Genomic DNA, 14,919 nt, shown 5'->3' on the forward strand with positions numbered 1-14,919 from the left:
CTTCATTTACAATAAAAATAATTCACCATTCTACATCCTGTGGTCTAGACTTTTTTACATAAATTCTAATCCTATCGGGTGCCCTCAAGAACTACTCCCCAGATAATAGCTTCAAAACCCCCAGTTCGTATCTATGACTTGTAAAGACAGCAGTGTTCTCTCTCAGAGAAGTCCACGTGAACACTCAGGGGCGTGTCTTTCTCCCTGAGCTCTCCTCTCAGTGCGCGTGTTTAAAATCTATACGGAAGTCTTTTATTAAATCGTAGTTCTCTAGTCAAGGTTTCTAAAAGATTTGAGAATGCTGGCCACTGTGAGTGACAGAGGGATGTACCTCCTGTCTCTGTTCCCTACATCGCTGACACCTTTTTGTATGTTTTTTAAATGATTTACTTATTTTTATTTACATTGGTGTTTCTGCCTGTGTGAGGGTGTCAGATCCCCTGGAACTGGAATTACAAACAGTTGTGAGCGACCATGTGGATGCTGGGTCCTCTTGAAGAGCAGCGCTCTTAACTACTGAGCCATCTCTCCAGCCCCCAGTTACTGACACTCTTAAGCAAAACCTCCAAATACCCTAAATAGCGTCCATCACCTGACTGCAACCTCAGGACCAGTCAGTATCAAACAAATCTAATGAGACTTAAAAAACATTTTAAAATCACAGTTCTTACCCCTCTAATGATATCCGTTTCCAACAAGCAGAGTTAAACTTACCAGCAAACCTCAGCTTAAGTCTTCACTGTAATTTAGGAAGCAAGTTAGTAAGTTAAGGAACTCTGGTCATCTACAAGGGACAAACACAAGAATGGAGGGCAGTCTTCATATTTACACCTTAACTATTGTCAGTGATATTTTTTCCAGAGGATAGTTAACACTCAGTTTTTAAATATCCAGCCACACTTTTTTTTGCACATCTGTGAGCATCTGTCCAGTCACCTCTTCTGCTCACCACAGATTCTAGGTGCTCCTGAAATATCCAGGGTTCCCAGTCACACACCATTGCCTCCAAGTGCTGAGTACAGACACACCTCCTGCTGGAAGATCTGGCCCTGCCTCCCCAGGGCTTCAGGAAGTGTGTCCAGTGCTGTGCCTGCACAGACTCACTTAACCAGCATTGCTGCTGCACTGGATGTGGGACCCTCCCATAACCACCTGTAGACAGAATAGCCACCTGTAGACTACATAACCACCTGTAGTCGTTTTTTTTTTTTAGCAACCCTAATCCATTCTGTATATCTTTCTATAGGGTATGTAAATGATAATACAGATGTTGACTTGATTTAAAAAACAAAACATTGTTTTAAGTGGGCTGGGGAGATGGCTCAGCAGTTAAGAGTGCTTGCCACTCTTTCAGAGAAACCAAGTTTGGTCCCCAGCTCCCATGTCAGGTGACTTATGAGTATCTGTAACTCCAGCTCCAGGGATTCCAGCATCCTCTACTGTGTTCCTTGTGCCCATGCATTCATGTGCCAGACACACAGATACACAGACACACAAAAATAAAAATAATAAATCTTTGAAAATAAAAACAATGTTTTCATAATACCCATCACCATCAAGATACATAGTAGAGTGTGCCGCAGGAAAGAGACACTCCACTTGCCTCTAGGCAACACTACAGAAAGAACTTTTAGGAAACAATAAATAGTGCAACTGCCCTCTCCACCCAGGCTGTGTAAGCAACTCCCAATGTCCTCTGTGGACATTTAACACAGCTGTGGTCAGTGGCTAGCTGTGGGCGACACTCATTGAGACATTTTTCTATCAGACAGAGTACCTCAGCTGAGCTATTACTAAAGTACTTTAGAGAGCTTCGTGTATATCTAAGTAAGCACTCTACCACAGAATTGCATCCCTTGGTCCCAATTCTCTCTCTCTCTCTTTTTTTTAGACCAGGCTGGCCTCAACTCAGAAATCCACCTGCCTCTGCCTTTCAAGTGCTGGGCTTAAAGGCATGTGCCACCACTGCCTGGCCCTCGGTCCCATTTCTAAAGGTTATGCATTCTCCCTGGGTGGTAGCGGCATACTCCTTTAATCCCAGGCAGAGGCAAGCTAATCTTTTGGGAGTTCCAGGACAGCCTGGTCTACAGAGTGAGTTCCAGGACAGCCAGGGCTACCCAGAGAAAGCCTGTCTTGAAAAACCAAAAAAAAAAATAAATAAATAAAAAAAATGCATTCTCAGGCTGAGAACCTGCCTATCAAACATAAAGATCTCAGTGACCCCTGACCCTGCATAAAGCAGGCATGGTGATAAGGCAGACAAGCATAGGGAATAGCTTAGCCTCCTGGGACTCCACTTGGTTTGGGCCACAGCTATACACAAGACCCTCCCTCCCCCAACGATGCACTTGACAACCTAGGATCACACCTGCATCAAGCTGTGCACAAAGACCCACCCCCCAAAAAGGAATGTGTTTCTCTGTCTCTAACAAACACCAATGACCTCTCATGGACAGCCTTATTCAAGGATATTCCTAAATATATGAGGATACATAGTGAGCCAGCCCATCCAGCCTAGATTGGTAGATGTGCAGTAAGGCAAACTGTCCTCAAAGTAAACTCTGAGGGAAAATCCCCTAATTAGTATGCAAAATTAGGCATACATAAAATTAAAGCCAGATGCATCAGAGGAAGCAATATATGCAGTAGGAGAAAAAAGGTTTATATAACCCAGAAGTGTCAATCAAAATAAAGAAGTACCCGAATTTTATATGTGGGGGTGTGCTGCATGCTTTCCTTTGCAGGTTTCAAATTTCCTGCTTTTGTGGTCTGTCTCTAGGATCCTGCATAATTCAGAAGGCTCTTGGACAGTCAGGGTCGGTAAAGCCCCAGACAGGATCAGCAGACCCACTGGTCTGAAGAACAGAATCTGAGTCAAACCTCTGGTGATAGCAAGGGAGAACTGACATCCTGAATAGGCCCCCAAAAGTCAAAGGTCATTAGTGGATAACCATCTAGAATTCGGCTCCAGGAGCCCTAAACCTTGTAAGATCACTGTCCAGGGACTAGAGAGATGGCTCAGAGGTTAAGAGTACTGGCTGCTCTTCTAGAGGACCTGAGTTCAATTCCCAGCAACCACATGGTGGCTCACAACCATCTTTAATGAGATCTGGTGCCCTCTTCTGGCCTGCAGGCATATCTGCAGGCAAAATGCTATATACATAATAAATAAATTGTTTAAAAAATCACTGTCCAGCAGGAGTTCTGCTAAAGAACAAAGGCACAGCCACCATAGCCCCATCCTCAAGAGTCAATGCAAACTGGCCTATCAATCACCACCTAGACGTAGCAAGGTCCCCTGGGAAGAGCTGCAAGTTCTGGAGATGTCAGCGATAAGATAAAGCCTATCTAGACGGGCACAGTCATCACCCCTTCAGCTGGTGTACATTGCTTGCACAGCCGAGCATGCTCAGTCCTTAGGAGTGTGCTATCCTCTGCTCTGCGCTAAATTCTGCCCACATTTCACACTTTACTGGGTGTCTAGTTTTCCAAAGGAGATTACAAGGTACAGGGGCCAAGAGGAGTCCAGCCTGAGGTCACAGCACTATGTGCGTCACAGGACTACCTTGACTCCAAGATAGAGAAACAAAACCATCACACAGAATAAATTTCCTGTCAGTACAAACATACTGACTGAGGAGATCCCAAAGTAAAGCCAAGAGACCATGATCATCCGAACAAGAGAGATGTCATCGAACAGTGATGTCATCGAACAGTGATGTCATCGAACAGTGATGGCATTTGCTGTTCCTGGAGGCCCGTTCAGCCATTTGCTGGCTCTTTTTTTCTATGCTGATCTCCTTTTCTTTTTTCTTTTTCTTTTTGTTTGTTTGTTTGTTTTGGTTTTTCCGAGACAGCTCTGTGCAGCTCTGGCTGTCCTGGAACTCACTCTGTAGACCAGGCTGGCCTCGAACTCAGAAATCTGCCTGCCTCTGCCTCCCAAGTGCTGGAATTAAAGGCGTGCGCCACCACCTTTTCTTTCAGATGATAAATGCCATACTGCCACCTGGTGTGAATTTCCCTTCCAACAGAAAAGTGGGACAGTTTTGGAACTAAAGGGAAAAGACCTCACTCAGGACATGCATTAGATTCTACCATAGCAAATGAAGAGCCGACTGCTGAATGGGCAAGCATGTGCCGGGAATCCGACAATGTTGGACAATCTTTGGCGGTGTGTTCACACACCATACAGGAGCTAAGCTCACTGAAAGTGGTGACCGGCACAGTGACGTCACAGTTGCGTGAATGTTGCTAACACATATTGACAGAGCGGGCTATCACTCATTCCTTATACATCCATATATGTCAGTCATGTGTGTATGTTAAGGCGAGGCAAGACTTTGCTACTGAGATACACTAATCCCCTCCTGTCTTCCTGGCCAACCCACCAGTTGACTGAACTCTGGGCAGGATGTGTGGGAAACCTCAGGAACTGTGAAAAGCAGGGCCACCTTACCATTCACAGGTTCTTGCTGAAGCCACCCCCGTGCCATCATATGTCTTCATTTCTGTTGTAAAGCGTTTCCAAATAAGCATGCTCAAAGTTAAAGCTGGGCACATAGCTCAGTAGTGAAACCCATGCTCTGAATGGATGAAGCCCTAGGTTCAGGCCCTAATGCTCCCCCCAAATTAATTAATCAATTAATTTAAAGACCCATCATTCCCTCCATCATTAATCGTTAATTTGTCTGTTGCAATGTGTAAAAGAGCTTCATCACACACTCCTATTCACAGCTGGGTGGTGATGGCATAGGCTTTTAACCTCAGCACTTGTGAGACAGGGGCAGGTGGATCTCTGTGAGTCTGGGGCCAGCCTGGTCTTTAGAGTGAGTTCCAGGACAGTCAAGGATACACAAACTGTCTATAACCAACCAAACAACTGTTCATGTCCCACTTATCAGAGTCTACAAAATAGACTGGAGTAGCTCACACCTGTAATCTCAGCCCTCAGAAGACAGAGGAAGGAGGGTTTGGGTTGAGGCTAGCCTGGGTTACATAGTGGGAAAATCTGTAAGTTAAAAAAAAAAAAAATCTAGCCAGGCAGTGGTGGCCCACTCCTTTAATCCCAGCACTTGGGAGGCAGAGGTAGGCAGATTTCTGAGTTCGAGGCCAGCCTGGTCTACAGAGTGAGTTCCAGGACAGCCAGGGCTACACAGAGAAACCCTGTCTCACAAAACAAAAACAAAAACAAAAACAAAAAAAAAATCTGTTCTAATTTTCCTGAGCTTCGGAACTAGTGAGCAGGAAGGATCCCCTCCCTACAAGTCAGCGCCTCCCCACTTGCCTGCCAAATCTATACACCTCTGCCTGTCTTTACACTTCTTTACACAGGAAGGAATAACACATTCTGCCTGCCGGCCCCTGCCTCCGTGGTGCTGGGATTACAGCTGTGAACCACCACGCTCAGCTTTTGCTGTGGTGACATACCCAGCTAGGCAAGCTAACCCACTGAGTCCAGCTCACTAATACCAACCCGTTTTCTTTTACAGGCTTTCTTTACCCGCTCCATAACAGGAATAGAGTTGTTTGTTTGTTTGTTTGTTTGTTTGTTTACTTCAAACACTAGTAAAATTGTTGGGCAAAACAAAATCAAAGGAATAAATATGTTTTAGATGTGTGTCCAGGATATACTATTACAACACCTATTTCTGGAAGAAGCCCCCAGAAGGAAACGGAGCCTGAGAGCGAAGCCTATACTGTTCCTATGAACTATCCATACTTTTAAAATCTTGTCATTGTAAAAGGTTGATCAAAACTAAAATGTTCAGCTCCTAGATCCGCAGCTGCGCGGTTGCCCGACCAAGCTGGGGCCCAGATGACAGCGCAGGGGCGCAGGCAATCGCGCGAGGAGGGGGCGGTTGCTCGGCAACCAGAGCGCCAAACAACAGGAGTTCTCAGACCTGGGCATCGAGGGCGAGCGGGGAGACCAGGTGAGGGGACACGGGCGAGCGGAGCACCCGCGGCAGACCTCCTAACCCGGTCTTCAAGCCCCGGTATTGACCGAAACCACAAAGGTGGAGCCTGCACACGGGGAGGATCATGCTGGACACTAAATTCTGACTCCAGCTCCTCCTACGGCCAGCCCTCCTCCATACCAGGCGGGGCAAGGGACCCGGCCGCCCTCCCTACTCAGATAGCTGGTTAAAGCTTGGGTGTGCCAGCTCAGTCATACCACCCTGGAAAGGAAACAAGGCTTCTTCTCCCAGATCCCCCGTGGGCCTGGCCCACAGCCTGGGAACGAAGTAGGGATGGAAGTAGGGATGGAAAGTGGATGTTCCCTGCCATCCTTTCAGTAGCCACATTTGTGTGTTCTCCTAAACAAACACACACACACACACACACACACACACACACACACACACACACGCTTTATCCTTTCCTTTACGTGCATTCTTGCATCTGCAGACGGGCTCCGGGGGCTTTGTGCCTGAAGACAGACCACTGAGAAAATATAGCTTGATTGCTAGTACCTTGCCGGAAATGAGTTGATGGGGTCTGAGTTGGAAACCTTCCCAGCAGACTCTGCGGGAAAGGGCCTAGAGCCAAGAGGACAGATCAGGGGGTCCAGAAAAGGCGCTTTTTTTTTCTTCTGCAGGTGGCGATCAGGAACAGACCTAAGGGTTTCAGACCTTTGGCTTGTTAGTCATGGCTACACTAAGTGTCAAGCCCAGCCAACGCTATCAGCTCTCCGACTGGCGCACCAACAGCTACCTGTTGTCCACCAATGCGGAGCGGCAGCGAGATGCTTCTCACCAGATCCGCCAGGAGGCCCGGATCCTTCGCAATGAGACCAACAACCAGGTTGTGGGCCCGCTCCGGCACGTGGGCCATGGGAGAGCCCTTAGCCACAGACATCCATTTTATTTGGTTCTGTCTCTTCCAGACTGTATGGGATGAACATGACAACAGGACTCGCCTGGCAGAGAGGATCGAGACTGTCAACCGGTGGAAGGAAATGTTGGACAAGTGTCTGACGGATTTAGATGCTGAAATAGACAGCTTGACACAGGCAGGGAGCCAGGCTCTGATGGGAAGGTCTAACCCTCCTACCCCATTTCAAGATCTGGAAGCTACCATTCCCTCTGCTGAAGTGAGGGTGGGCGTGATCTCCCAGGGTATGGCCCCACCAATCCCTGTGCCCTTCCTTTCTAGGCAAAAGAGTCAGCGGAGCAAAACCTGCAGGCCAAGAACCTGCCTCTGGATGTGTCCATCGAGTGCCTGACTCTGCGTGAGAGCCGGCGAGACATTGATGTGGTGAAGGACCCTGTGGAGGAAGAGCTGCTGAAAGAGGTGGAAGTCATTGAAGCCACCAAGAAGGTCCTACAGGAGAAGATCAGCCAGGCCTTCCAGCACCTCTGGTGAGGCAGGGGCCGGTCTGAGCACACTCACATGCCCTGCAGGCTTAATGGGACTTGATGAATGATACTTTCTGTCCCTCCCAGCCTTCTGGCAGAAACTTCTGGTTATTTCAGACATGCTTTCCAAGGCCCACCCATTGTTAGGATCCTAGGCAGCCTTTGTTCCTTGGCTGAAACCTTCTGTCACTGCTCTCAGCCCCTTATTGTGTTTATGCATGCATGTGAAGTCATATACCTGTGCCTTGTGTCTGAGGCTGCAGCAGCACATGCATCACACACATACACACACACACACACACACACACACACACACACACCACAAACCTTCAGTATCCTTGCAGTCCAATGAGAGCTGCATCCTGGGCCCTAAGGGCGTGGCTCCAGTGCCTTCTCCCTCCCCAGCCTCCTGCAGGAAATCAGACAGCAGCTCAACTCTGACCACCGAGACAAAATGGAGACGCTGGAAATCGACAGGGGCTGCCTCTCTCTCAACCTCACTTCCCCAAACATCTCTCTGAAAGTCAACCCCACACGGGTCCCCAAAGAGTAAGACCAGTGCTTCAGTCAGTCCCTTCTGTGCCCCTGTGTGTGACCCCATTGCTTCCTGTGTGTCCCAGTGACCCCCATTGCTTCCTGTGTGTCCCAGTGACCCCCATTGTTTCCTGTGTGTCCCAGTGACCCCCACTGCTTCCTTGCCTCCACAGCTCCACCACACTGCAGCAGTGGGATGACTTCACTCGATTCAACAAGAACCGCGCAGAGGCAGAGATGAAAGCAGCCATAGAGCTGAGGGAAGCCATTGCCCTAGCCATTGCTCAGGTGACTAAGCCCAACTCACCTCCATCTTTCCTTCCACACTGAGCACACGTTAGCCCTTCCCCTGACTTAAAACAGCACTCTCACAAGGCCACGACCCTCCTCTGGCCTGGCTCACTCTCCCCATGCAGACCAACAATGAACTGGAAGCTCAGAGGGTTGCGACAGAATTCACCTTCAGGAAGCGGCTTCGGGAAATGGAGAGTTTGTACAGTGAACTCAAGTGGCAAGAGAAAAATGTGAGTTTTCCCCCTGCCCGTCCCTCCCTGCTGTGAGGCAAGCCACTAGGAACCCTGCCCAGAAGCTCTCCGTTTGAGAGCCCTAGTGGGAGTCTTGCCGGTGGAGAACAGTAATGTTCTGCCACAGACCTTAGAAGAGATAGCCGAGCTGCAGGGAGACATTCGGCGCCTGGAGGAGGACCTGCGGAGAAAGATGATGAACTTGAAGCTTGCACATACCCGGCTGGAGTCCCGAACCTACCGGCCCAATGTGGAACTCTGCAGGGACCAGGTACAAGGGGCCCCAGTGGGGACCGCCCCCTCTGCTAAGGAGTCTTCAGTGTTACCCCTCCACACGCGTTCCTGGTGGAGCAAGCATTCTGACCCAAGGCAGCCATGAGGCCAGCTGAAGGCCCATGTGGCTGAACTGAAAACCCCATCCTGCCCCTCTGCCTCCAGTCACAGTATGGTCTCATTGATGAAGTCCACCAGTTGGAGGCAACCATCAATACCATGAAGCAGAAGCTGGCCCAGACACAGTAGGTTTAGGGAGTGGGCAGGAAGGATGGGAAGCACTGGCCAACCATGGAGCCGTACTGCCTGCTGGGCTTTATGCTGATGAGATGACCTGGCCCCTGCAGCCTGATGTAGGGCTGTGAGCTCTCGATGCCTTCTTCTACAGGGATGCACTGGATGCCCTGTTCAAGCACCTGGCCCGGATACAGGCTGATATGGCATGCAAGGCCAACACCATGCTCTTGGACACCAAGTGTATGGACACCCGGCGCAAGCTGACGGTGCCGGCTGAGAAATTTGTGCCCCAGGTGGACACCTTCACGCGCACGACAAACCGCACACTGAGTCCACTCAAATTCTGCCAGCTGGAGCTAGCCTAGACGTTGGCAGCTGAGGGAAGACACAAGGGTGGGGGAGGGGGAGTGATGAAGAGATAGTAAAATAATAAAGATGGAGTTCTCAAACCAGGCTCTTCTCTGCTACCCATGAAGGTGTCTGACCGAGTGAGACAGTCCACTTGGGGGATGGAGTAGGCTAGACTTCGCAGGGGGTCGAGTCCAAAGAGACTCCAGAAGAAATGCGGGTGTGAAGATACCGGTGCTCACCCGCGGGCAGCAGTGGTTTTGAGTGGGCAAAAACACTTCTTGTTCAGGTGCTTTTCAAAGGGTCCTCCGCGAGACTTTAGGGAGCTGTTGGCCGGATCTGTGGTGCCGTTTACAAATGGGAAAGTAGGGAGCGCCAAAGCGAAGTGTGCAAGTACTTGCGTGGCGCTGCGACTCCCAGCCGCTGGGTGGCGCTATGGGGTGGGACGTAGGCTGAGACTCCAGGCCACAAGGGGGCGCTGTGGGGCCGCGGAGAGAGACGACCAAGGAGGCGGCAGCATCGGCGCCGGAAGTGGCGACTAGTCCGCGCGCGGATGGCGGCGGCGGCGGCGGCGGCGGCAGCGATGACGGCGGCGGGCGGTGGCGGAGCTGGTGCGGCCCGCTCCCTCTCGCGCTTCCGAGGCTGCCTGGCGGGCGCGCTGCTGGGAGACTGCGTGGGCGCTGTCTACGAGGCACACGATACCGTCAGCCTGACATCAGTCCTGAATCACGTTGAGAGCCTGGAGCCGGACCCGGGCACGCCGGGCAGCGCGCGGACAGGTGGGCGGGGCCCCACCCCGGGGCGAGGGGACCCAGATTCGGGGGCGCGCGCGCGCTCGCCGACGAGGCTGCTGAGGTGGAGGTTCCTGCGGCCAGCTCCCGAAAAGTCACGAGGCTGAAGGCCCCTGGACCGGGTCGGTTTCCTCCAGCTCCCCTAGTTGTAGGTCTCCACCCATGACTACTTTCGGGGCGCAGGCCTCGCCTAAAACTTTGGCTAGAGCCAGATCCCGCGTGGCCAGTTCCGTCGTGGCCAGCTTTCTCAAGCTGCTGACCCTATGTGGGTGTCGGCGGGGGGCTGTCCCCAGCCTGTTAAGACATGTCCATTCCTTTCGCTTGCATAGGCAACTTGTCCTCGGACTCCGGGTCCAGATGTCAGCAGAGGACTTGTTTCTTCTTGAAGAGCATGTAGCATAGTAGAAGGGACCCGTCACCAGAACCCCAGAGGACACCATGAGTTAAGAGGCATTTAGAGGTAGGGGAAGGACAGGGGTGCGCCGAGAAGCAGGAAGGATGGTAGCAAAACCAGAGGAAAGAATTTCAAGATGGAAACACTGGTGTGTTACAGAAAAGTCAAGGTGGTCTGGACCCAGAAAACCATGTCAAGAACATGGAAAACGGGTGTTAAAGGAAGCAGAGATAAGACAAAGGTGACCATTTTATTTCATTATGGTTTGGTAAGGTGGAAAAAAAAAAGTATGTTTTAGGTTGAGTGGTAGTTGGGACCCTGTGGCTGCAAAACAACCATTTTAAGAAGGTCTGAGTAAAAAGACCTGACAGCAATCCAAAAGTTCTGGCCTCAGGCAGTGCTAAAAAGCTCAGCCCAACTCCTAACTGGCTTGCTTGGTTTCCCCTTGGCCTTGAGATTCCCTTTGGGGGTGGCTCACTTTGGCGGTCCTTTTCCTACAGTACAGTCCCAGTAACGCTGCAGAAGAGGTTCTCCTTTTGCTCCAGTCCCTACAAATGTTGCAACTTAAGTCTGGAGCCCAGCCCTAAATAAGGGACTGGCAATAAAAGATGGATGGATGCCTTATTGTTGCCATCTAACTAGGCAGGAGGTCAGTCCCTGAGCTGGGACTAAAGAAGAGTAGCTCCCTCAGGACCAGGGCACAGAGCACATGGAGAGAGGACAGACAGTGCCCCCCTCACCCACAGCGGTATGGAGAGGATATAGGAAGAGAATCCAAGGAGCAACACCTAGCCCCAGTGAGTGAGGGTGGCCTTTACCTTTGACCAGGCTGAGAGAGGCTAGGAATGTATTTATGGCTATGAAGGTGGAATGCAGGGGCCACCTGAGAAGAGGGAAAATGGAGTTTGAGCTACAAGGAGGGAGTGGACTGGCTATTTGAAGGATCCGGGAGGCACTCATTAGAAGAGTCCATTCTCTGTAACTGTCTTCTCTCAGTGAAGCAAAGGCCCCGTCCTAGCTGGGTAGTAGCCTCTTTGAGTATGGCATGTTAGAAGTACCAGAACATAATAAGTGTGGTGTCACAGACCTGTGACCACAGCACTTACGAGAAAGAGGTGGGAAGATCTCAGCAAATTTGAGGTCAGCCTGGTCTACACAGTTCTGGGTGAGACAGAACTACAGACAATGAGACCTTTAAGAAGCTGCAGAGATGGCTCAGCAGTTAAGAGCCCTACCTAGCTGCTCTTCCAGAGCACCCAGGTTCAATTCCCAGCACCTACATGGCAGCTCACAACCATCTGTCACTCCAGGCTCAAGGAATCTGATACCCTCTTCTGGCTTCCCTGGGCACCAGGCATGCATGTGGTGCACAGACATTCATGAAGGCAGAAATACCCATCCAAATACAAATTTAAAGGAGGGGATTTCAGAATACCTGCAGCTAGGGGAGGGAGATGGGGTGGGTGGGCATGGGGAGCAGACCTAGCTGGAAGGACTTGACCCAAGTGCTAGGATTGGTCCTGAGCCAGGGAGGGGAGCCGAGAGATGGAGACAAGGAAGGAGGGGAGCAAGCTGGGAGAGAATTGTGTGCAGATCCCATGAACTGAAAGGAAGAGGGCAGTGTCCTACTTGAGAATGTGTGGCAGTGCATAAAGCCACACTGTAGGTGGGAAGCATACAGCCCAGGCAGGTCAGACTTAAGATGGTGAGTAATGAAGGAGGAAGTGGAAGGTTTCCCTTCAGAAATCAGCAGGGCGCCATGACTGCCTTGTAAGAGACAGTTGCTGAAGATCCCAAGGCAGAGATCTGAAGACTTCCTAGCTTGCAGGAGGAAGGGGTAAGAGGTCACAGTGGGGTCACCATAGGGGTCAGCTGCTAGGCCACAAACATTCATTCCACTGGAGCTTGTGGGTTCTCACCCCGCCACCCTCTTCCCTGCAGAAACATTGTACTACACAGATGACACTGCCATGACCAGGGCCCTGGTGCAGTCCCTGCTGGCCAAGGAGGCCTTTGACGAGGTGGATATGGCTCACAGGTGAGGGACATAACCCTGGCATGAGACCACACAGGTCTCAGGGGAGCAGTACTCAGCACCCCTTCCCTCAACAGGACCCTTTCTTCAGCTAACATCTGCTTTCTAAGCTAAAACTTTGACAACACTGTTGGTACGCCCTAAGCACCTAGCGCCTTCCAACCCAGCCCAGTCTTTTCTTCTAGCCCCAAGAGGCACTTCGGAAACTCTCATGTGCCTCCCTTCTCTTCACCAGGTTTGCCCAAGAATACAAGAAAGACCCTGACAGAGGGTATGGGGCCGGAGTCATCACTGTCTTCAAGAAACTCCTGAATCCCAAGTGCCGTGATGTCTATGAGCCTGCCCGGGCCCAGTTCAATGGAAGGGGCTCCTATGGCAATGGGGGTGCCATGCGGGTAGCAGGCATCCCACTGGCCTATAGCAGTATCCAGGATGTACAGAAGGTACTGGGCAGGCTGGTCACAGAGTCCCCTTTCCCAACTCTGTCTGTAGAGATGTGACAGTGGCTCCTCCTCTCCATAGTTTGCCCGGCTCTCAGCCCAGCTGACCCATGCCTCTTCCCTGGGTTACAACGGTGCCATCTTGCAGGCCCTGGCTGTGCACCTAGCTCTGCAGGGTGTATCATCCAGTGAGCACTTCCTCGAGCAGCTTCTGGGCCACATGGAGGAGCTGGAAGGTGATGCCCAGTCAGTCTTGGATGCCAAGGAGTGAGTATAGGCTGGAGCGAGGGCTGAGGCAAGTCAGAGTGTGCACAGGGCAGGGGTGGGTGTCTGGCATTGCCACAAAGCCAAACCTTCCGCTCCTCACTGGGAACTTTATGGAGTGGTTAGAAGAGGCCCCTTTTCCTCAAAAGCCTTGGCCCTCAGTGTCTCAGACAACACAACACTTCTCCCTCCCAGCACCATTAAGGCACATGCACCTGGATGGGACCTGATGTCCCCAGTTCCTCTTTTGAGATTGACCCCTCTGCCTGTGTCTGCCTGCTCACTCTGGCCTTTTTGAAATTGCTTCCCAAACCCCAGGTTGGGTATGGAGGAACGTCCATACTCCAGCAGGCTGAAGAAGGTCGGAGAGCTGCTGGACCAGGATGTGGTGAGCCGAGAGGAAGTGGTGTCTGAGCTAGGTGGGTCAACCCTGACTAATATGTACCTCACCTGACCATGGGGCAGACAGGCTGCTGGGACAGCTAGAGCTCCTCCTTGTTGGGCCCCTGGCAGGGCTATGAACATAGTACCTGCAGCCTTGAGGATCAGTGTCCCCAGAAAAGGCAGCTGGCAGCCAGTTTGTCCACTAGTGTAGTTATGGATGTTAATTTGCCTGGTACCCGTGCCCTGAGCACTGTGTGGAGTCCTTCACAGTGACCCACCTCTCAACAGCCTAGGGAAGAGCAAGAATCAGAGCCAAGCACAGGACTAAGTGAGAGCTCGCCTGGCCAGGCTTGCTGGGTCTCGAGTAGTCTCACTATAAAGCCTGAGGTCTCAGGCATGGCCCTGCACAAAGCTGAGTGCCAGCTCTCAGCAAGAAGCAAGGTCAAGTCCTATGCCCCGGCTTTCCCACAGGGAATGGCATTGCTGCCTTTGAATCTGTGCCCACCGCCATCTACTGCTTCCTGCGCTGCATGGAGCCTGACCCTGAGATCCCTTCCACCTTCAACAGTCTCCAGAGGACTCTCATCTACTCCGTCTCACTTGGCGGGGACACAGACACCATAGCCACTATGGCTGGGGCCATTGCTGGAGCTTACTACGGGATGGAACAGGTGCCGGAGAGCTGGCAGCAAAGCTGCGAGGGCTTTGAGGAGACAGACGTCCTGGCCCAGAGCCTGCACCGAGTCTTCCAAGAGAGTTAGTAAGGGCCACAACCTCAGTGGCCCTGTCAGGATCATCAGGACCAAGGACAGCTCAGATTGGAATCCACAGTTCCTTTAGGTTGACTCACCTGCCCTGCATTCCTAGAAGGCAGGCTGAAGGTACCCTTAGGGCTGGAGTCTTGGACAGCCTATGGAACCGAGAGGAGCTTGTGCCTCGGGGCTGCAGCTCTGGCTTGCTGCAGGGCTGTATGACACCCTAGGGTCCTCAGAAATTAAGGGGCCAGGGCAGGTCTTATTTTGGAGAATTATTTGTGGTACTCTTTTTCCTCTAGGACATGGGACTTGGGAAGGTGGACCTATGGGAGTATCCTATCTCCCAGTTGGGTTTTAACCAGTGACAGCCTATTGTTGAGTAGGTGGAGCCAGCAGCAGGTTGTTTGGCTCTTGAGGTGGCGTTCAGCCCATCCACTGGCTGCCTGGCCTGGCCACTGCAATAGGTCCTTGACAGCTTCTGGTGGATGTCACAGCAATAAACAGTTTTTGTAAATCCCAGCATGTCCTGTTTCTGTCTCCACTGGTGGATTGTCTCTAAGTAGTAACTCCCTGCCTGGATTGCAC

General features: G+C 51.3%; 2 protein-coding genes across 2 annotated transcripts; both read left to right on the top strand.

The window, feature by feature from the left end:
- Positions 1-5,813: 5,813 nt before the first annotated feature.
- On the top strand, positions 5,814-9,374 carry Tekt2 (tektin 2). The gene is made up of 10 exons (XM_034503777.2): positions 5,814-5,930; positions 6,596-6,801; positions 6,884-7,009; positions 7,153-7,358; positions 7,761-7,904; positions 8,063-8,177; positions 8,306-8,413; positions 8,541-8,684; positions 8,852-8,931; positions 9,075-9,374. Exons 2-10 carry the CDS (start codon positions 6,646-6,648, stop codon positions 9,286-9,288), a joined length of 1,293 nt encoding a protein of 430 aa, XP_034359668.1. The 5' UTR covers positions 5,814-5,930; positions 6,596-6,645; the 3' UTR covers positions 9,289-9,374.
- A 420-nt stretch (positions 9,375-9,794) lies between these two features.
- Adprs (ADP-ribosylserine hydrolase) lies at positions 9,795-14,853 on the top strand. Its single transcript, XM_034503778.2, has 6 exons — positions 9,795-10,050; positions 12,398-12,494; positions 12,727-12,934; positions 13,014-13,198; positions 13,514-13,614; positions 14,051-14,853. Exons 1-6 carry the CDS (start codon positions 9,825-9,827, stop codon positions 14,338-14,340), a joined length of 1,107 nt encoding a protein of 368 aa, XP_034359669.1. The 5' UTR covers positions 9,795-9,824; the 3' UTR covers positions 14,341-14,853.
- Positions 14,854-14,919: the final 66 nt, after the last annotated feature.

Source organism: Arvicanthis niloticus, chromosome 5 (assembly GCF_011762505.2).
Source record: "Arvicanthis niloticus isolate mArvNil1 chromosome 5, mArvNil1.pat.X, whole genome shotgun sequence".
NCBI classification, from domain to species: domain Eukaryota; kingdom Metazoa; phylum Chordata; class Mammalia; order Rodentia; family Muridae; genus Arvicanthis; species Arvicanthis niloticus.

Coding starts and splice junctions, on each gene's coding strand:
- Adprs (XM_034503778.2), top strand. CDS start 9,825: ATGGCGGCGGCGGCGGCGGCGGCGGCAGCGATGACGGCGGCGGGCGGT. Junction 10,051..12,397: donor GCCGGGCAGCGCGCGGACAG/GTGGGCGGGGCC, acceptor TCTTCCCTGCAG/AAACATTGTACTACACAGAT. Junction 13,615..14,050: donor GGAAGTGGTGTCTGAGCTAG/GTGGGTCAACCC, acceptor GCTTTCCCACAG/GGAATGGCATTGCTGCCTTT.
- Tekt2 (XM_034503777.2), top strand. CDS start 6,646: ATGGCTACACTAAGTGTCAAGCCCAGCCAACGCTATCAGCTCTCCGAC. Junction 7,010..7,152: donor AAATAGACAGCTTGACACAG/GCAGGGAGCCAG, acceptor CTTCCTTTCTAG/GCAAAAGAGTCAGCGGAGCA. Junction 8,178..8,305: donor TTGCCCTAGCCATTGCTCAG/GTGACTAAGCCC, acceptor CTCCCCATGCAG/ACCAACAATGAACTGGAAGC.